This window comes from Corylus avellana, chromosome 8 (genome assembly GCF_965113065.1).
Source record: "Corylus avellana chromosome 8, dhCorAvel1.hap1.2, whole genome shotgun sequence".
In the NCBI taxonomy this organism is placed as follows: domain Eukaryota; kingdom Viridiplantae; phylum Streptophyta; class Magnoliopsida; order Fagales; family Betulaceae; genus Corylus; species Corylus avellana.
In genome coordinates this window covers 1,577,185-1,598,266 of record NC_142497.1, presented here as the reverse complement: position 1 = coordinate 1,598,266, position 21,082 = coordinate 1,577,185, and the positions used below count along the sequence as shown (strand labels likewise).

Here is a 21,082-nt window from a genome sequence, read left to right as displayed (position 1 = left end):
TTTGTGTATATAAGTGGGTTTATGTGTATGTATGGATATGTGTGTGCTTGTAATAAATGTATATACATATTATAAGATAAACATATAAATTCAAGATTAGATTATTTAATATTTTAGTTAATTTGTCTAATTACTCAAATAATAAATCTTAACAATAATTAAATATATATATATATATAAAAAAAATCACATTTACTTTATATATAGGATGAATAAGTTAATTGAATAGCTTGTGTACAAACTCGAGTTCGTTCAAAAATAAATGAAAGAGCTTGAATAGATTATCTAGTTTAGTAATAAGCTCAAGTTCAGCTCGTGTTCGAAAATAAATTAAATAAATTGAACTTAAATATTCAATACTCAACTCGACTTGGCTCGACTCGACTTTATTACAACCTTATGTCCAGATATTGAATTTAGGGGTTCTAAAGACAATTTCTAAGATTCTTCAAATTCAATACCTAGATATTATTTTTGGAATCCTATAATGCTAATTATGTATTCTAAATACAAATATGAATTTTCTCTCAATTCTAGGAGTGAGCAAATACTCGCCCAACCCTTCAAAACCGACCCGTCCCGCACAAGCCGGGTTTTATGTTATTTTTCTCGGATACGAGTTTTTTTTTTTTTCAAACCCGAGCGGGTTGCGGGTTATAATAAAATTTTTCCCGGGTACCCGCCCCGCTCCCAACATAACCTAACCTAATTACGGAAATACTCTCTCTCGCGTCGGAAGGCTCTTCTTTTCCTCTGTGATTTTCTTCTCCAGCCCCAGCCTCCAGAGTCCAGACCCTCCGTCCCTGAGCAGCCGAGCAGTCGGAGCACGGGAGCAGGTATCTCTCTCTCTCTCGTCTAAGCCTAATCAGTAAGCCACCTCTCTTCATTTTCATTCTTTTCATTTTCTTCTCCAGCGCCGCTCCATCCTCCTATCCCGGTGTCCCGAAGCAGCCGTCGTCGTGCAGGTATCTCTCTCTCTAGGAGTTGTCGTCGTGCAGCTTCTGCACTCTGCAGTAATTTCCCTACGGGATTTTCAACGTTTTTTTATAATAACCCGCAACCCGCCCCGCCACGCCCGGGTTTAAAAAAACCCGTATCCGAGAAAAATAACATAAAACCCGGCATGTGCCGGGCGGAATGGGGAGGGCGGGTCGGTTTTGACGGGTTGAGCGGGTATTTGCTCACCCCTACTCAATTCAAGGACCTTCAAAGTTCAAACTATTGTTATTTATTTATTTATTTTAATGGGATTTGGGTCCATATTAAGTATGAAATGTAGTGGGCCTGGCATACACTGTGCAGCACGCACAGGCCTTAATCTAAGCAAACGGGAGGCATTTTCATCATTTGGGTTTTTTCACTCTCCTTCGCGGATTCTTGCTCCGTTTGTCGCCATTTATTGGTCGCCCTCTTTCTCTGTTTCTCGCCTACAGTACCAAGGTGAGGAGTTTTGAATTTCCCCTTCATTTTTTGTTTTCAAGTTTCGCTTCATTTGTATAAGTGTAGCAGCCGATGGGCCCTGTGTGGGGTGTGTTTGTGGGTTTGGAATGGTACTTGAGCCGAGTTGTGTGGTGTCCGTGTGATGGTTTTGTTTGGACCCGGCGGGTGGCCGGAAACGGCGTGGGGTTGGTTTGTTTTGCTAAGTCTGTGAGCGCGGTGGTCTTTGGTGTGGTGTGTTTTAGGCTATGAGGTGATGGGTGGGAGTGATTTTGTGTGTTTTGCTGTTTTTGGGTTTCGTTTTGGGGCTTATATGGGTTGTTTTTGGGTTTTTTGGTGATGGAGTGTTGTATGGCTCGAGTGTTTGGTTTCATGGTGCCTTGAGGTATCTTTTCACATGGTTGGCCGGGAGTAGGGTGTTTGGTGCCAAGGGGAGGTTTTGGTGTTGTGGGCTTCGGTTGGGTAGGAGTGAGCTTGATGTGTGAAGGGAGGGGGCTTTTGTTGATCGTTTAGGTTCAGAATGTGTGTTCAGATGTTTTGTGTAGGTTGTTTAGGTGTAGAATATGAGGTGGTGGGGGTTTGGGATGTAGGGAAGGGTTTTATGGGTGTTAGTAAAGGAGGTTTTTGGTGGCGTTTTCTGGTGTATGAAGTTAAGTAGGGGAGGTATTGGTGCGGTGTTAGGAAAGGTTATGGTCTTGGCAGGGTTTCAGGGTTAGGGTTTTGTTATTGTTGTAGGGTTTAGCTTTATTTTCACTGGTGAGGTTGTTTTGAAGGGTTATTGGTGTACATGGGTTTTAGGATTCGGATGATGGTGGATTGTTTTATGGTGGGATTTTTGGTTCCATTGTGGTAGACATCAAGTGGTGTGTTATCAGATGGTGACTACATTCCTTGCATTGCAAGATCTATTGCTTTATTGTTCCTTAACTTATATTGGGAGTTAAAGATAATTTCCATCGTGTACCAAATGAATGTAAGTTGTTTCATCAAGGTTTCTAACCACATTTGGCATTGTCCAATTGGTTACATGGGTTGAGTTATGACTTTATGAAAATTGTTATCACCTTTAGTGGGAAAGGCACTTAAGGAAACAAACAAAAAACTTTGGCCCAATTATCCTTAAAAACAGTTTCAACCTTTTGGCCCAAGTTACCCCTGATATTGAATCTGGACAAATGTGGTATTTAGAATACTTCACAAGTGAATTGCTAACATACTCATACCATCAGTCCTAGCCAGGCATTTTCATTTCCAGGTCTTTGCAGGCATAGTTTATATATGAATTCACATATTTATTTATGAAATTTGACATCTCATAATAATTGAAAGATTCCATTGTGATTTAAAGAGATTTGGAGATGACAGATCAATTTCTATTCCGATCCTAGGTATGTCAACAAGACATCTTGGTGGTGTCCCGTGGAACTCATGCATAGATATGATTAATTTAATTTACATGAACCGGAAGTGAACTGTAACTTAAAAAGATCTTCCTCAAAAAAAGAAAAAAGGGTGTAATAAGAACATATGCTCTAACTCTATGCTAATTGTAAACTCTATTTTGCTGGTATATCATACTATTGGTGCATGAACTTTATTAGAAGCAGCAGTGGTTATTATTAGGTTTTCTTCTCCTTCCTAATTTTAGATTGTAATCTTAGGTAATTTTCTTTTGCACCCCTTGTGTACTTCAAAAGGATTTTCTGTGGGTTGGAGTCGGTGACAAGTTTAAGTCCCATCTAATCAGTTGGTACAAAATTTGTTCTCTAGTTTGCTCTGATGGATCCAAGATAAAGTTTTGGTATGATTTGTTGGGTGGGAATCAATCCCTGAAGGCCATAGGCCTCTTTTCTGGAATTGTTTAGTATTGCCCACCGTAAAGAGGATTTGGTGGTGGCAACCTTTGGTGGAACATTTCTTTTATCAGATCCGTGCATGATTGGGAGGTGGATTTGGTCACTTCGTTCTTTGATCTTTTATCCCTTCCAAAAGGCGAAAGTTCAAGGCTAGATCCTTCTATCATGTGCTCTGCATTCCCGTTGGCTCTCCATTTTCTTGGAAGAGCATTTAGAGGGTTAGGGCTCCTTCGAGAGTCGAGTTTTTTTGTGTGGATGACAACATTAGGAAGATCTTAACGTTGGATAACTTGAAAAAGAGGCACGTCATAGTGGCGGATTAGTGTTGTATGTGTAAGAGGAATAAAGTGACTATTAATCACCTTCTTCTCCACTGTGATGTGGCTAGAGAGCCGTGGGTTTCAATGTTCCATCGTTTCAATGTAGAGTGGGTCTGCCTAGAAGAGTTGTGGAATTACTGACTAGTGGAGAGGCCAGTTCAAAAGTAGGTGCATTTTAGAAGCTTGGAGGTTGGCTCCTCGATGCTTAATACGGTGCATTTGGAGAGAGGAATGCTAAGAATTTCGAAGACCGTGAGAAATTAGTGATAGAGTAAAAGTTGTCTTGTTCAAATCTCTTTATGCTTGGATGATAGTGTACAATAGTCATCGATTCTCTAGTTTTTTGGGAATTTTTGGACTTGTGTTCTTCTTTATCTCCCTAATTAGACATCTCTCCTGTATACATCTTGTGTACTTAGGTTGCACTCCTCTGCACCTTTCAAGATTGAATTGCTTTTAAAAAAAAAATGTGTGCTCACATGTTTTTGTGTGACTCAGGTTGATTTTCTTGCTTACTAAAAGATGGTAAGAAATTTTGTTATGATTTAGCTATAATGGTAAATATCTGGTGCTTTTTAGTTGGGTAAATTTCCATCACTTTTATGCCATTTCTTATAGGAATTATTGGCGTTGGTTGATCTCCGCGCACACTCTTTAAATTGCATTATATGTCTAGATAAGTGCTTGAAGTGAACAGCCTTCTTCAGGGATGTTAGGCACTCTGTTTCTTCCTTTGCATGTTTCATTTGGCTTTTTGTGAGTTTATTTTCTGATGCTACTTTCAGGTTGTACAACCATTAGCTAGTAATGACCTTCAGAATCATTGACAATTTCTTATTAGCACATTATATTCCTCCATTTTAGTATGTCAAGACTCAAGAGTTATAGCTTCAATGAATTGATTATTACATCTTATTTTTTATTTATTTATATTTTTAACCAATTTGATAATATCATGTCCTTTTGAATCTCATCCCTACTCTCTCCCAGCCCCTAAAGGTGTTATAAAGAAGGAAATTCTCTATAATGTTTACCATATATCTTATTTCTGTAGCTTTATGTAAATTGTCTCTTGAAGAACTCATGTCTTTTATTTTTTTATTTTTGGGCAGAAAATTTGGTTCATAACCAATCTTGCATAGTGTCTCTGATATATCCATTTTGGGAGCTCCAAGATGTCAACTGGCCCTGGACTTGAATCACTTGTAGATCGTATGCAAATTTTTGACAAGCCCTTTTTATTTCTTATGTGTTTAATGTATATATTAACCTATAGGCAAGGTGTTTGATTTCTTTTTAGCCAAGGCATGAATCTGGGTGTGTTGAGGTGTAAGCTTTTATAAATCAATGAATATTGATGTTTGAAAAAAGGACATTAAATCATTACATCTGATTTTAAAATGTTGTAATGCGAAGCATTTTAGCATCTTACTAGATTTGTTAAGAAAGTACTTAACGCATAGAGATAGTTCAACGATGTAGTAGATTATTCGAAACATACATTAAAAAAGGGATGAATATGAAGGAAACAGAAAGAAACATGATTGGCAATCTTACAAGCAGCGTGTGCCTCAAGTCAAGGCATGTATGGTATAACAGTTGCTGTACCTTGGCTTGTGGAACTGATGTCTAATGAGACTCGTGTATAAAATTTTGGAGGCCCAAGGCATCTTATGGATCCCTCTTTCCCCCTTTAGGAGTGTTTCAATGCAAGTGTTAGAAACTTTTCAAAACCCTGTTTATAAGTAAACTCTTTTTCTTTTTTATGCGTAAGATGGGAAAAATGTGATTTCTAACTCCTGGGTGTAGTTCTCAGCGTTCCTTTTGCAGTGCATTTTCAGCTTAGTTGGTTTGGGCCTCTTATATTTTACCTCTCTTTTAACTTTATTCTCAAGTCATTTCCTCTATGTGCAGAAACTATATCAGTTATCACAAATGATGGACGCAATATAGTGGTATGTTACCTGTTGTTAGTCCAATGCACCAGCTAGATCTTAGTATGAGGTATTGATTGTATTAACAGTTTTGGTTTTCCATTTAGGGAGTCCTAAAAGGCTTTGACCAGGCAACAAATATTATCCTTGATGAATCTCATGAACGTGTCTACTCCACAAAGGTTTGTATCCTTACCTTGACAAGCATTCAGTTGCTGGTTCATTTACTGTTTTGGTGCGGTGTATTTTGGAAACTAAAACAAACATTTCTGTCTAATTCTCCTCCCCCCCCCCCCCCTCCCCCCCCCCCCACTCCCTATTCTGCGATCCATAAGATAAAAAAATTCAACTGAGACATTGGGAGGGACATTGCAAAATGGATGGTAATTAAAAAGGGGGTGGGGGAGGGGGGGGGGGGGGGGGGGTTGGGGGGAGGGTATATGGTTATCTTTGCTTCGGATTCTGTGCTGAACTTGAGAATACTATATGTAGTTCACTGCATTTGGCCTTTTCACTTCAATAACTTGACTTTTCGCTTCTTCTGACTTGCAGGAAGGTGTTCAACAACTTGTGTTGGGTTTGTACATAATAAGGGGCGATAACATGTAATACCTTTCACCTTTGTTTTTTATTAAAATTTTTCTCTTCCTGATGGGAGGAAGTGAGAGGACTTCATTTGACATTTTCTTACTATGTGCTATAACATAATCTATATCCCTTGATTCTTGCAGAAGCATTGTCGGGGAGCTGGATGAAGAGCTTGATTCTAGTCTTGATTTATCGAAGCTGAGAGCTCATCCTCTCAAGCCTGTCATCCATTGACTGACTAGGAAAGGTGTAGAGCTGGTATAGAGACTATGTAAGCGATGTCCAAACACTTGGGTATAATGTTGAAAATTCTGATGCTGATGTGCTATAATCATGCAGAGTAGCTTTTGGAAATGTTGAATATTCTGTCTGCGCTTATTTGCATTGCATTTTTCTTTGGTCAAGTATTATTTTCAATACTGATGACAGCTTTCAGTCAAATTTTCCCAATTAAAATGACCCATTTCCCATTTCCAGTTTCCCATGCACCAATCGGTTATCTAATGATAAATACATGTGAATGCTATTGGTGTTTTCCATAGAAAATTGAAATCATTATTATTGTTGTTGTTGTTTAGATTAAAATTGTACAGGATAAATGAATAGATATGACTTTTGTTACCTAGAAGTTCCATCCTTGACGAATAAATGCACTCCTTAGCTTGAGTTTCCACATTTCTGCTTAGTCTCTCTCTCATTTACAGTAGTTTTCGAAACCCTTTTCATCCCTTTTTTCTGGAAGCATTCTCATAGATTCTTTCTCTGTTCTGGATCTCTGGTTGCACACTGTAAAAGATCCCCTCTCTCGCTTGTAATCCCTTTCTTCTTATCAAAAAAATAAAAATGACATAAGATTGAATAAGATGAAGGTTCCCTCTCGATTGGGCGGGTGGGTGGGGTACACATATTTTGGAATTGAATTATTTTATTTTAGTGCCCTTGTATATACTCTACATATTCTCTTCTGATACTTATTGGGTTATTTTGGATAATTTAAAACGTGAGTCCATAACAGATTTCTCTCTGTATATAGTAGTGTAAATAATAGTAAATGTTACTTGTGCGTCTCTTGTGTACATCTTTTATTCATATGGTTGCTTATGTATTATAGATGATGCTAATTGGTTACTATGGTTTAACTTTGTGATAAATAACTTTCTTGGGTTAGTATGTCTGTGTAGCAAATAAATCATTTCATACAAATTTTGGCGATTTTTCTGGCAAGGTCATTATGAAAATACAAATTTACTCATAAGGGGGTGGTTTGGCCAAAGAGGGTGGCCGAACTACTCTCATGGTCAAGAGAGTGGTTAGGGCACTTCCTCTCTCCTCTGTGAACTGTTTTATTAATACCTACTAAAATGGTCCAAACTATTTCTCATTTTTATGGGATTACATATAGTAACCATTTAAAAAAAAAAAAAAAAAAAGTTTTTGTTATCGTTGAATGTATATGATATTTTGAATCGTCATTACTAGGATTTGATAGGCATTAAGATTTTCAAGGTTTAGCCAAAGGCTTAGCTCAAACCCCACCTACTCGGCGAATTTGGTTTGGAATTGTTACAACAAATGACTTTGAAAGTCTTGATGATATTAGTGAGGAATGAGGAATGTCTAGAGTAAAAAGTTTTTTTAAAGATTAGGATGTCTCTTGATTAGCATTGGGTCCAATTAACATAAAGGTTTGTTCACTAGAAAGATTAAAAATTATAGGAGCCTCCTGCCTACGTATCATTACTGCACAATCGTAAACCCACCATGTGGTCATAAAACAACGAGTTTAATATAAAAGAAAGTGATCATCATCAAATAAATTAAAAGCTTTTTCTACCCTAAAATTCTCTCAACATACAATTTTATCAACAAATTTATTGACTTAGGCATCCAACACTACTCTATTCATGAATCATCAATAATCAAGTATTATTATTATTTTTTTTTACGTTCTTTCTAATTTATCAATAATCAAGGAGTTGATATAATTTCTTGCTTCGTTGCAAGGGATATGTGGCTATAATTGAACTTAGGAGGTCCACTTGACTTTTGTTCTTTTTTTTTTTTTTTTTTTTTTTTTTGTAGGCCCTTTATAGGGTTGAAGTCCAAACATTAAATTTGTGCAATGTGAACACAAAACGTTGAAATCCTTACGCTTTTAGCACCTTAGTGGCTTTTGTTGAAAATTACAGAAAGCAGAAAAAAAACAAAACAAAATTCATTTTTCTTTTTGGTTGACACTTATGACATCATTGACATCGTATATTATCCTTCTTTTTAGCTTAATCTCTTGTTCTTAATTATATCCTAATTTCCCATAAAAGAGTTTTCAAGGGGTGGCTCAATCGGCTGTGAATTACGCCTAATATAGCGGAAGCCACTAGTTTGAATCCTCCGTCACTCTTCCCTTATGTGAACATGTAAAAAAAAAAAAAAATCCCATAAAAAAATAATAAAATATAATTGACTCTGTACAAATAGTTCAGAGGCCACTAGCATATAAATACTGCAAAAAAACAAATCAAGAAAAGATAAAAAGTGGCAGAGAGAGGCCCGTGAATGATAAAAACCCTAATTTTGCGTAGGAGTCCGTGAGTAAAAGGAGTAATGGGCGCAAAATGGAATCATGGGGGGTTGGATTTGAGGGGCAGGATTCTTCCAATACTGGAAGGTGGTGACCTGGAAGACATAATATAACACATTCAAAAAGTGTCCTATGGGGGGTACTTTTATTTTTTCCTCATATTATTTGGTACAAAATAAAAATACTAGAATATATTCTCTCCCAACATGTGCAAACCATCAAGCTCCGAATCATTTTTCTTGGCACAAAATCTTCATTCCTACATTAAAAAAGAAAAAAGAAAAAAGAAAGGCTACTAAATCTCACTCTTATATATATAACACTAGACATATGTTATATTCTAAATTATCTTACATTTGGTTGGGTTTTCGGCCAAAACGGACACGGATTTAACACTTTCATCCCTAGTTTTCTTGTTTGTGATGCATGTACTGTCTTTTCAAAGTTAGCTGGATTCAATTTCAATTAGAATTGAATCCGTTGAAATTTAAACATGTGTTTCTTGTATCTTATTATGGGACACATGTTTCAAACCAACGGGTCCAGTTCCAAACTGGAATTCAACCCAAGCCAAACCCTCTCTCTTTAGCATTAAATCTCAGCCACATTATATAAAAATCAAGTATTTTTCTTATTAATGAAATGTACAAATTTTCCATGTAATGATATAAGTAATATGGAAAGTACTCTTATTATATCAAGAAACGTATGATACACGATTGTTTCGTTCGTTTTTTTTCCTTGTTATTTAAAGAATCATTATTGCATGGTAAATCATTTATTCTTCTTTTTTTTTTTTTTTTGTTATAAATTTGGGTTTTTGTTTATTTTATTCGTTTTTCTCATATCTGAATAACGACGGTATTAGTATATATAATTACTGATTATCTAAACAGCCAACGCAGTTATATAATAAAGTTGTGAACTTCATTGTCTCTCTAATCACGCACAAAAGTCAATATATATAGATAGCAAATCTTCTCCATGTCAATATCATTTACTTTAATGTGATAGGCTACCTGTTTATTATGGCAAGAAAATTAGATAAACTTAGTCATAATAATTAGATCGTGAGAGAGACTACTTGATAAAGTTTTCTTTTAAATTGGGTTGGAAAAATTTTCTTCAACTTAGTCTATAAAAGTGACATGTGTCATTTGAATATGTGAGACGCATATGTTTTTTTAATATCAGGGACAAAATTGAAATAAATTTTATTAAAAATTTATATGCATCTCACATGTTATTAAAAAAATAGATACATGTTACTTTTATATACTAGGTTGAAGAAAATTCATTTAATCCAGTTCGGAGGAAAACTTTGTCAACTTGATTATGATCTATTTATAAATAAAAAATAATATTGAGAAAGCAAAAAATAATTGACTAATAATAACTAAAATTCCCCTTTATTTTCTTTTTTTGGGTTAAGAAAAGGTCTTCAGAAAATATGTGGCTTATAATTAACCCAACCATGCACTACATGTAGGGGGGTCACCCTCAGTTTCACGTCAATCCCAATCAGACAATGGACAGTTCGAATGCTTCAACCCTTAAGTCTGGCTTGGTGTTTTTGACAACAATGGTGTGGGGGTAATTAGGTCCCAATGTTTGATAATTTGTTGTCTCATTTATTATTTGTATAGTATAAGGATGATGCTCCCAGATTTTGATAATGCTCATTCACCAGATTTGGAGTTGCTGTTGATCATGCACACTGTAACAACATATGACTATACGGATCTCAACTTGTTTCGAGAGGTATTTTTTGTTTTAAAAAGTATTCTGATATAACATAAATATGAAAGATGTATCTGTGTTTTTATGAGTGTTTTGTGTTTGAGTTATCTGTCTATTAATCATATTTAGTTTGTCTAGATAAGATGTTACTGTGTATATCAAAAACGCTTTATAAATAGAAACAAACTCCACCCAAGAGGAGTGGAGTGTGAGAACTTAGCAATATATCATTTTGTGTGGTGGAGGGGGGGAGTTTAACCTAATAAGTTAGAGAGGCTATTGAAGCATTAATTAAATAATTAAACCCACTATTTCACTATTTCTTATCAATTTAAACATTTATAATAAAGGGTGATTTAATAAATATGATTTTTTTTTTCTTTTTTTGCTGGTGTGGAAGTTTTTCTTTTCCATCCATGTCTTAGAATCTTAAATTGTACGGAAGTGCAAAAAGTCATAGAAGAAGTCTTTTAAGACTTTAGACAGTCGAATCGAAACAGTTGTTAACATAGATTGGATACTAGTTTTATTTAATTTTTATATATTAATTAAACTTTAAATCTTAATATATTTCTCACTTTGACTCCCAATAAAATATTTCGATTCAGTCCCTGCTTAGTTACCGAACCCCGAGAACGGTAATTTGTTGACACCGACAAGACTAAAAATGGTAAATTTAATTAGTCACAATCTAAAAATATATATTGCGAATAACTTTTGTTGCAATCTTTTGCGAAAACCCGATCTTACCTAACAAAGTATGGGGATGACCTAAATTTATTTTTACCCCAAAAGTGGCTAAAGACAATGACATAATTCAAATTAGATACCAAAATGGGCCCCAAATTCATCACATTGTCAAGAAATGGCACAACAAGAATAAAGTAAGCAATAGTAATCAAATCTCTCCTGATTAGACGACACAATCTCTAATTTTATATATATGGAGAGGTGCTTAACCTCCACTCAATGGGGGTTGTCGTTTAGTGATTTGATTAAGGATTAAGATCTAAAACACAGTAGATTAAGGTGTCAATCACATTTGGAGATTCTAATTGGTTAGGTTGCTGCCTGCTGGCACTTAATCTTATTTAAGGTCAACTTAATCCATAATTAAATGGGATGACACGTGCATTACCATCTTAAGCTAAAAATAACTTTTTAAGGAAGCTCAAAGTGAAAGATTTTTTTGGGAAAAGTACATTGATTTGAGTACCACTTTCATTCAACCTACGTTCCCATCATTTCCTATCCTTAAAGCCCACATGCATATATATTGTCATTTAGCTAGTAATTTTAAATCTTTTTTTCCTTGCCGACCTCTAGATAATATATGAAAAAAATGATTAATTATAAACTTATATTAAGATTATAATTAACCTTAATATTAAGTACATTGGTTTGTTAATACTTTTTAGAGGTTTTTTTTTTTTTTTTTTTAAATGGAAAAGAAAAAGATTTTGATATAATATAAAGGTAAAAGTATTTCATGTTTTAGAGTGTATGTTAATGTTTTTATCATGAAAAGAAAAAAAAAAAAAAGGGATAAAAAAAAAAAAAGGTTTTATCAATCGAAATGACCAAACTTTTCTCTAAACTTAAATTGGAGAAAATTTATCTGACCCAGTTTAGAGAAAAAAAATTGTCTTTATCTTAACTACGTTTTTATTTATATATATATATATATATATGACAATAATTTATTAAATACCTTATACAACCAGCATACCTTTGTTGGTGGAGAAGTTGTGGGCTTTTCTTTTTCCTTATGATATGAAAAAATAATACATAATAAATTAATGATGACAACAAAACAAATTGACCCTTAACATTACATAATTAATTAATTATGACTAAGAAAGGGGTAGTTTTTTTGTTGTTTAGCAGAAGTGTGTCCACTTTATTATAATATTTTGAAAGCCTAGGGGCCTCAAAAATATATATAGTAATTGCAGAAATGGTTATCAGCCTCCGCGTGCGCCAAAGGTCCCCTCACTAGCTAGCAAAAGAAACTATTCTTTTTACTCTTTACTTCAAATAAAATTCCTCTGCACATGTAGCACTTTCTCATGGAATTAAGCATAAAAATAATTTTCTCAAAAGTTAAAAATCATAAGATATTATTATTATTATTATTTGTCCTCTATCTATCTCCAAAAGTGATGGAGGTTTTTCTTTTCTTTGGCAGGGTGATGAAAGTCCACTTTATCCCACGTATTAATTATTGTTTGATTTTGTTGATGATGCTTAAAGTTAAAGAAAAAGGTGTTCATATACAATATTTCATCGTCTGCGTAGACCGCCGTAAGGGCACCGCCACTTATAATTCGGCTTTTAAAATTAAGTGTTTGATAAAATTATAATTTGGTCTTTAAAATCGTGGTCATCTTAAAGCAAATTAGTGTTTTTCTTCCATTTATGTTGATTTCCTTTTTCTTTTCCTTTTTTGTTATGTAAAACTTATCTTTGAAAATCGGCTTATAATGGGAGTATTCAAGTGCTAATTGTATACACATGGTTAATCTTGTACTTAAGACGGGTCTCACTCTAACAACACTAACCTGATGATAGTCATTTTTCTTTTGCTGGCTCTACTCATCTATTTGCATTCAATGACTTAATACTATGTCCATATAGAGTACCAATATATTTTAATCAAGCATATAAGTCACTCCCTTTTCGACCCCTCAGTGACCTGACTACAAAACCGCAACCCACTCGATTCATACTCGACAAATTGCATCCGATCCAAAATGATACAAACTTTAAGTAGAAAGTTACCTTTGAAAACCGGTTTACAATGAAAGAGTGTCCAATAATTTATATACATATTGTTAAGGGTGTCACACAATCATCATTATTATTGATAAACTATTAATTTCAATAAATAAATTCATCATTTTCTATCAATTTAAGTTTTTGAGTAATTTAACAAGATATTCAAGAAAATATTTTTAGTTCAAACATTGTCCCCAAAATTTATATCTCATTTTCATTATAATAGTCTACGTATTATCTAGTTCTACATGTGAGAGAAAAGTGTTAAAATATTAATATGTTTTTAATTTTTTTTAAAATAATTACTGCTTAAGTTTTTGCAAGCTCAACTTCAACATTACAGCTAGCCCACAATCGCAAGAGTAAACGAACCACGCCACAGTTGGTGAATAATCTAACATTACAAATTAAGAGACCCTACTAACTGCTCAATTGCTTCTATCATCTCTGACATTTGCCTTCTCCTTGACAAACCTAATTTTGATGCACCTGGATTTTATTCTCCCAAGTCTCGGCCAAGCAATCCACTTCAAGTGTTGATAAGCACATGTCTAGATCGGCTCAATAACGTCATTTCGGCAGCTACAAAAGAATTGCACTAAGCTGCGAAGTACTCAATCACTCGCCTCGCTTAAAATGATTTAAACTTTGACGAAAGCACATTTTTCCATTAATCATAGGGGTAGTTAGCATTTAATGATACTTGACCTGTAACATATAAAGGGTTGTTGGGAACACTTCTTGTTAGTGCCTGTGCCCGTAACAGATAAAAGGCTGTTGGAAACACTTCTTGCTAGTGCCTGTGCCCTTACTTCAGGGACAAACCATATGCAAACCAATTAAAAGACGACACATGGCATAATCATACAAAAGAGGAATCACCTTTGACGAGAGGGAACATGGTTCAAAAAAGAAGGTAAACACTTCATTTGCCTATTCGAAACACACTCATCCCAAAACTTCTTCCTCTCAAGGAAGAATGGTTTTTCCCGAGTTCTCTAGTGATTTAGGCATTGAGGATATTCCCGACATGCCTCTAAGCTAGTCTTCTCATTAATTGTAGGTCCTCCTCAGTATAAAATTGGCCGTACAAATTTCAGCATCATCATTAGTTCACCTCCAAAATTCACAAAAGTTGTAGCTCCTCATGAGTGCCCAATGACTAAATGGGCTGCCTTTAGGAATAATTATAGAAGCATTCCTATTCCCCTCCTGATCTCCCTCTCCCTTTTTCCCCTTCCCCAAAGGTCATGATCCTCGTGATCTCCTATTCTCTCTTGTTCTCTAATTTGCTTTAGAAGGAAAAGAACATTATGAATTATGTTATTAATATAAAGAAATTTAATAAACCAATAGCAGCATTGTTGATCATCTTCAGAAGTGGCAGTTGCATTGAGAACTCTTCTGGTTCCATCAGCAGCAAATCCTCATTTGTCATAAAGTTCAACTCAAGGTTTCTTTTTCTTTTTCTTTTTTAATCTCCAAATGCATGTTGTATAGGGAGATGAAAGAAATAACAAAAACGATAAAGTTTTCCCCCAAATTTGATTTAAGAAAATTCTTTTAATTTAGTTTATTAAATTAACATATGTTCTTAAAACACGTGATATTTGAGCTTTAAGGATATACATTATGTAATTATATTAAAATTACATGTGCGAATCACGTTATTTAACGACAAATGTCAGATTAATACACTAATTTGAAGAACGTGGAAAAATTTGTCATTACAAAAATCAATATGCATTTATAATAACAGTCCTTTAGGTAGGAATTTTGATTGAACAATAGTCAACAAGTTTTGATTGTACTACAGTCATCCTTTTTGCTATGTAATCATCAGGAGGAACCATTACTGAAGGTGAATTATTTGGGTATTGACTAAGTACTTGTTGTGTCTTTTGCCTGTTCTAATCACTCTCCAGAAGAATGCAAAACTTAGAGAACCCTTTTGCACTAACAAGATCAATTGCCACTTTTTCTTAAATTGGGCTTCAAATCCTTCTGAATTACTTTCTAATCATTGATACACATACACTTTCTTGCACCCAAAAAAACAACGGGGCAATGAAGATGACAAAAAGTTTTCTTGTAAACTAGATTGAAGAAATTTTTTTCAATTGATCTATTAAATTGACTGTTGTTCTTAAGAACACACGATTTTTACATACATTTTACATGCTTCATTAATCCTAGTGAGAATCACATATTTAAAGACGGGTGTGAATTCAATAGACTAAATTCAAAAGAAACTGTGTCTTCTCAACAGTGGCTGGCAGAAAATGTTACAATTGTCTGTTAGTGTCTGAAAATAATTCACATATGTGGTGGTCCAACAAGGATGTAATAGTCATTATCACCAAAACCTAACTTTACTTCTAAAAATAGGAGTAATCTAATGTTCAAGCACGCAATCCTTTCATATGCAAGCTGAGGTGTGAATAACCCAGCCACTTCTCCAAAACTATGGGTATTCAGAGAAAATATTCAACTGCAGAGGTCATTATTGTAAAAGAATAATCAAATCCGAGAGACCTAGATTTCTGTCCTCTGTTCACTTCTCATTGGTTGAATCATGGAAGAGGAAAGAAAAATGTTTTATGTGGTTTTCACTTTCTCTCTCTTCACTCACTGGCATCACCACCACCACCTCCTCCTCCACTCCCAGCAGCACTTGTAGAGGGAGAGACAGAGACAGATTTTTGAGAGAGTGAGAGAGAGAGAGAGAAGTTGGCTTTTCTTCTTGTTCTGAGTTTCCAGTCTGATATTCTTTTTTTTTTTTTTTTTCAATTGTTATTTTACTGATTTATTTTGTTGTTATCTTCTTCAGCTGGGTGGTTCAGATTCACAAGTGGGAAACTGGGTTGTTATCAGATTTGATGGTTGTTCGTGTTTATGAGGAAAATTGTCGCGGTACTTCGCCCAAAAAAACAACTCTGTATTATGAGAGTCTGTCTTCCTCTGTTTCTAAGGCTGCTTTAATAGCTGTGTATTCTCAGTCCAAGTAGATTGTGTGAATTTGGGTTTAGTATTTGGTGTTAGATCCACATGAATCAGCTGAAAAACCTCTATATAATTTTTCTGGGAACTACTTTATCTTAGAAACAAAGCAGGGACAAACTCTGTTCTTGTTGGTGGTTTTCAAGACCTTTTCTGATTTCCTGAGATTTTGATTTCATCATAAGGTTCAAAAGGAAATCTTCAAAAACCAAGCTTCGTTCTTCAATAATTCAAGCTTTCATGGAAGAGAATTGAAGAAAAAAAGAGAGAAGCAAATGGAGTCAGATCTTCAACGGCATCATCATAATTTTAACGAACATCAAGCCCAACATCAGCAAAACCAGATGAACTCCGGCTTGACGCGGTACCGGTCGGCCCCAAGTTCGTACTTTTCAAACATAATGGACAGAGAATTCTGCGAACAATTCTTCAGCCGGCCTACGAGCCCCGAAACAGAGCAAATCTTCGCTCGGTTTATGTCCGGTGGCAGCGGCGGCGGCGGTGGTGCTGCTGCCGATGGAGGCACAGAAGATGATGCATCAGAAGTGAGTGCAAAAGAGGGTAATAGCCAGCCAACGCAGTTTATGCAATCAATACATAACGAAGCAGCAAGAGTTCTTCAGCAGCAGAGCAACTATGGCTCTACTTCTCAGAGTTTTTACCAAACTCCATCGAGACTGCCTTTGCCGAATCAGGGCTTGAATTCAATGGGGATGGATCCATTGACGCAGATGAAGTCCGGCGGTGGTGGTAATAGTTCCAGCCTTATTCGGCATAGTAGCTCGCCTGCCGGATTGTTCTCCCACATCAATGTTGAAAACAGTACGTTCCTATTTAATTTTCCAACTTGATGTTTGTTTCTTACTTTTAACTCATTGCCTTTATCCTTTTTATCTGCAGAACACAATTTAGTACGGATTTTGTTTCAAATTACTAGAAAAAATTTAGATAGATTTTGGTTGCTTAAGCTACGATCTTAGATGCAGAAATGAGCAGTTTTTGCTCTTGAAATTTTTATTTTGAAATTTCTGGTAATGGTTACAAATTTGGAATGATGCTAAACAATTCTTAGCAATTGGCAGGCTATGCTGCAATGAGAGGCATGGGAAATTTTGGAGGCGGTAAGAGCACTAAGGAAGAAGCATCTTTTTCTTCTGTAAGCAGGTTGAAGAATTACTCAGCAGGGCCTCCTTCTTCAGCAGGGGTAATGAGTCCAATAGCTGAAATCGAGGACAAAAACATGGCAACAAACAATCCTGACAGTGGAGTTTTTGGTGAAAGCCGTGGTGACAACTATGTCACAGGTTTCTCAATGGGTTCTTGGGATGACACGGCGATGATTTCAGATAATATCACAGCTGGTCTTAAATCACTTGTAGATGATGATGAAAAGCCATTTTCCAATATAAACATGTCAGAAACTCAGGTAGGATATATGTGATTCATTGGGTTTTGCTTTCTATAAGCTTATTATCTGATCAGAGTTTTTGTTGTTGATCAGAATATGGAGTCTGGAAATCGCCCTCCTACTGTTTTGGCCCACCACATGAGTTTGCCAAAAACTGCAGCGGAGATGGTTGCCATTGAAAAGTTTTTGCAGCTCCAAGATTCTGTACCTTGTAAGATTCGAGCTAAGCGGGGCTGTGCCACTCACCCGCGAAGCATCGCCGAGAGGGTAAGAGCATTTACATCCGGTTCAACAAACGTTTAGATAAAGAACACATTTTTTTTTTAAAAATTTAGTTACCCACTTTTTTTAAGCATTCAACTTGACATTTTAATTAACTTTTACAATTTTATTTAAAATATTATTATTTTTTATTAATTTATCTTATGCATTGTTGAAATATTTGTCCGAGTACCGTAGCACTCAACAAATCCTTAGCTATTTCGGCTAACCGAATGTGTAGCTTTTTGGAGAATTTTATGCTTAGAGGTAGGGCAAATGTGAGTGCACTTACTTTTGGCCCCATCACTTTCATCTCTTTATTGTTTGGCCATTGACTGCACTTGTTGATCATCAATGGTTCAACCCTTTACACGTTCATCTGTCTTGTCAAATTTTTTTAGGTTAGAAGAACCAGAATCAGTGAAAGGATGAGGAAGCTGCAAGATCTTGTACCCAACATGGACAAGGTAGAAACTTCTCTTGCATTTGTCCCTTGTAGTCTGTAGATTCCTTTTTGTGGGGGCTCATATATTTCGATTCTCCTAATTCTTTGCAGCAAACAAACACAGCAGACATGCTAGATTTAGCAGTTGAGTACATTAAAGACCTTCAAAAACAAGTCCAGGTAGATTACAAAAACTCTTGCATGAATATGAACTAAATCCTCGCAAAAACTAAGGGCTCGTTTCCTAATACTTTTTAAGACCTTTGTTTTTTCTTTAGTAAAAAATTAAAAGCATTAACAAACAATTTAACTCACAAAACATTTAAAACTACTTTAACCTTTACGTTATATACAATCAAAAAGCAGAAAACACTTTCTAAAAAGCATTAGCAAACGAGCCCTTATTAGTTTAACCTTCTCATTGATTCTTTGTTTTTTTATTTTGTCAGACACTTTCCAATAACCGATCAAGGTGTACGTGTTCAAACAAGCAGCAGCAATAGCACAAAAGGCCTGTCTCTCTGTCTGTCTGTGTGTCTGACTTGCTTTTTGTACACCACCATGAGAATGTGGAAAGAAGATAGAAAGCTAATCTTAGCTGGGTTCTATTTTGCACTGAAAAAGTAGCATGTAGTTTACTATGAAATGTGTGGGTGTAAAGGGTTAAAAGGCTACTGATAGTTAACTGTAAAAGATCCACACCTATTGATGCCATTATAGAAAGCAAATCTGTACAGTTAATTTTTCTAGTGCACACAATGTGTTTTTAGTTGCAGAGATTAACCATATGAAATAAATTTTCCCTTCTAGAGAGGGAGAGAGAGAGAGAGAGAGATTACGGTTTAATTCCAAAGGACATTTTTCTTTCTTGAATGTAAAGAGGGATGCCATCAATGTCTATCTAGCATGGGAAATGTGGGTGTTTCGCCTTTTCTGACATATTTGGCAGGAGTGATGACTGAAGCAAACATCAAAGCTCAACCTGGTTTAATGAGCTTCCCATGTTACCTTTTTGACACATGCTATTTCATCAATCTCCATTTTCAAATCCACCGGATTCAATGGTGGATTTGAAAAAAAAAATAATAATGATGAAGATTGGTGGAAGATGGTTGAGAGGCCAAGAAATAGCATTTCTCAACCTTTTTTTCTATTTTTTTTTTCCCCTTTTAAATGTCATTTTTTGTTTCCCTTTTTTGCTTAATTACCATGTGCTCTGTATGCATTCTCTTTTCCCGGAATGATTTTATGGTTTTGAGTATCAGTAGTTTTGTTCAAGATTAAGAGTGCTCCTACGAGCATTACAACTTTTACTATAAATTTCTTACAAATTGAGGTGACAGTTCACGTGATACTTATAACGTCTGCAAATAAAATGTGAGATGCCTACATGATAGTTCGCCTAATACTCAGTTCCATAAATAATAATAATTATAATAATAACAACTACTGCCATTTGAATTTGTAAGAAAACTATAATTAAAGCCCAAACCATTTTTCCAAGTCTACTCACATAATTTTTCTACACCCTTTTTATAATGGGGTTGGCTTGTTTATCAAAATTAGTTATTGCCCTAGTTTAGTGGCCTGAAAGGACCCCTCCATCATTCTAAGGCCATTGATTGACGCTCTCTTGGGTTACATGTTTTTGTTGCAAAGTAGGCTTGGTAAGTTATAGAAAAGGGGAAAAAAGTGTTAAGGAAAAAGACAAAGAAAAGCTTGGTGATATATATACTGAGGTGATTCTAGTGAAAAATGAGTTGGAGGAGGTAGATGGAGACATGGGGTGGGCATATGTGGATGCAAATGACAAGTCACTATCCAGCTCCCCCCCTATATTACTATTACCCTAATATTTAATGGAAATGAATACCATGTCATAGCTGTCGTCATTATCCTTCAAGAGAGAGGCTATAGACTTGCGTCTGGGGACGTTCACAGCTGTATCATGGGGTCTCATCAAGGAACATTACTTTTACAAGCTGGGGTCCTTCAAAGCTACATGAACCTTCTCTTAGGGCAGACTTGTACCTTTTTTTTTTTTTTGTTCTTTGAAAAAGTATTGCGATATAAAAGTGTTTTTATATAGTGTTTTGTTTTTGAATTGTTTGTTAATGCTGTAGATTGGTATAGACGGTCATAATAGAGTTAAAGTGGTAATAAAAATTAACTTTTTTTTTTTTTTTTTTGTTTTTTTTACAAGTATTGGTTTAATGGCTGATATTCACTATAATATCATTAAATTGAATTACAGTCGTCTAACAAAAAATAAGATAATGAAAAGTCACCTCATTTTTTAAGTGAAAAAAAAAACAAAAAACAAAAAGAAAAAAGAAAAAAGAAAGCATTTGTTTTGCTAAAGTGAAATGCATCAGAAAATATTGGACTTGAGCTCGAAGCCCATGTTGCTTGGGCTCCGGCCCGCTATTCTGAATTAGGACCTGTTTGTTTTGTGAAATGGAGATAAGGAAAACGGAGCTTCGGCCCTAAAACCACTGTAAGGAATAGATAGAATTACTTGCTGCCTTTGAAGTGGAAAGACCATACCCCTCTCCCATTGTAATTCCCCTATTTCACCCTTTGAAGAAAAAAAAAAAAAAAAAACCAACGTATTTTGCGCCACTATTACTAGAAATAATTATTTCTTAAGAATAACTATTATTCTAAAATGAAAAATAATTATTCATTTCAAAATGATAGGGAATATGTATTCTCTCATTAATGAAATAGGTCT

General features: G+C 35.2%; 2 protein-coding genes across 5 annotated transcripts; both read left to right on the top strand.

Annotated features, from left to right (window-relative positions):
- Positions 1 to 701: 701 nt before the first annotated feature.
- Positions 702 to 6,513, top strand: LSM8 (Small nuclear ribonucleoprotein family protein). 3 transcript variants are annotated; one of them, XM_059574855.2, is made up of 8 exons: positions 703 to 836; positions 915 to 965; positions 1,303 to 1,440; positions 4,726 to 4,825; positions 5,528 to 5,568; positions 5,655 to 5,729; positions 6,100 to 6,152; positions 6,279 to 6,513. In XM_059574855.2, the coding sequence occupies exons 4-8, from the start codon at positions 4,789 to 4,791 to the stop codon at positions 6,367 to 6,369; spliced, it is 297 nt and encodes a 98-aa protein (XP_059430838.1). In that variant the 5' UTR covers positions 703 to 836; positions 915 to 965; positions 1,303 to 1,440; positions 4,726 to 4,788; the 3' UTR covers positions 6,370 to 6,513. The 3 variants fall into 3 exon arrangements, with proteins under 3 accessions (XP_059430840.1, XP_059430838.1, XP_059430839.1); XM_059574856.2 differs by having other exon boundaries at positions 1,280 to 1,440; XM_059574857.2 differs by lacking the exon at positions 1,303 to 1,440 and having other exon boundaries at positions 702 to 836.
- A 9,143-nt stretch (positions 6,514 to 15,656) lies between these two features.
- Positions 15,657 to 19,097, top strand: LOC132164267 (transcription factor bHLH130). 2 transcript variants are annotated; one of them, XM_059574747.2, is made up of 8 exons: positions 15,657 to 15,944; positions 16,065 to 16,147; positions 16,420 to 17,056; positions 17,317 to 17,660; positions 17,736 to 17,909; positions 18,305 to 18,370; positions 18,460 to 18,528; positions 18,798 to 19,097. In XM_059574747.2, the coding sequence occupies exons 2-8, from the start codon at positions 16,130 to 16,132 to the stop codon at positions 18,849 to 18,851; spliced, it is 1,362 nt and encodes a 453-aa protein (XP_059430730.2). In that variant the 5' UTR covers positions 15,657 to 15,944; positions 16,065 to 16,129; the 3' UTR covers positions 18,852 to 19,097. The 2 variants fall into 2 exon arrangements, with proteins under 2 accessions (XP_059430730.2, XP_059430729.2); XM_059574746.2 differs by having other exon boundaries at positions 15,657 to 16,147.
- Positions 19,098 to 21,082: the final 1,985 nt, after the last annotated feature.

What these genes read in the sequence shown, in the direction of transcription:
- LOC132164267 (XM_059574747.2), top strand. An exon ending in CCACATCAATGTTGAAAACA is followed by an intron (nt 17,057 to 17,316) that starts GTACGTTCCTAT and finishes AGCAATTGGCAG; the next exon opens with GCTATGCTGCAATGAGAGGC. An exon ending in TTGTACCCAACATGGACAAG is followed by an intron (nt 18,371 to 18,459) that starts GTAGAAACTTCT and finishes AATTCTTTGCAG; the next exon opens with CAAACAAACACAGCAGACAT.
- LSM8 (XM_059574857.2), top strand. Translation starts at nt 4,789, where the DNA reads ATGTCAACTGGCCCTGGACTTGAATCACTTGTAGATC. An exon ending in ACTTGAATCACTTGTAGATC is followed by an intron (nt 4,826 to 5,527) that starts GTATGCAAATTT and finishes CTCTATGTGCAG; the next exon opens with AAACTATATCAGTTATCACA. An exon ending in ATAATAAGGGGCGATAACAT is followed by an intron (nt 6,153 to 6,278) that starts GTAATACCTTTC and finishes TGATTCTTGCAG; the next exon opens with AAGCATTGTCGGGGAGCTGG.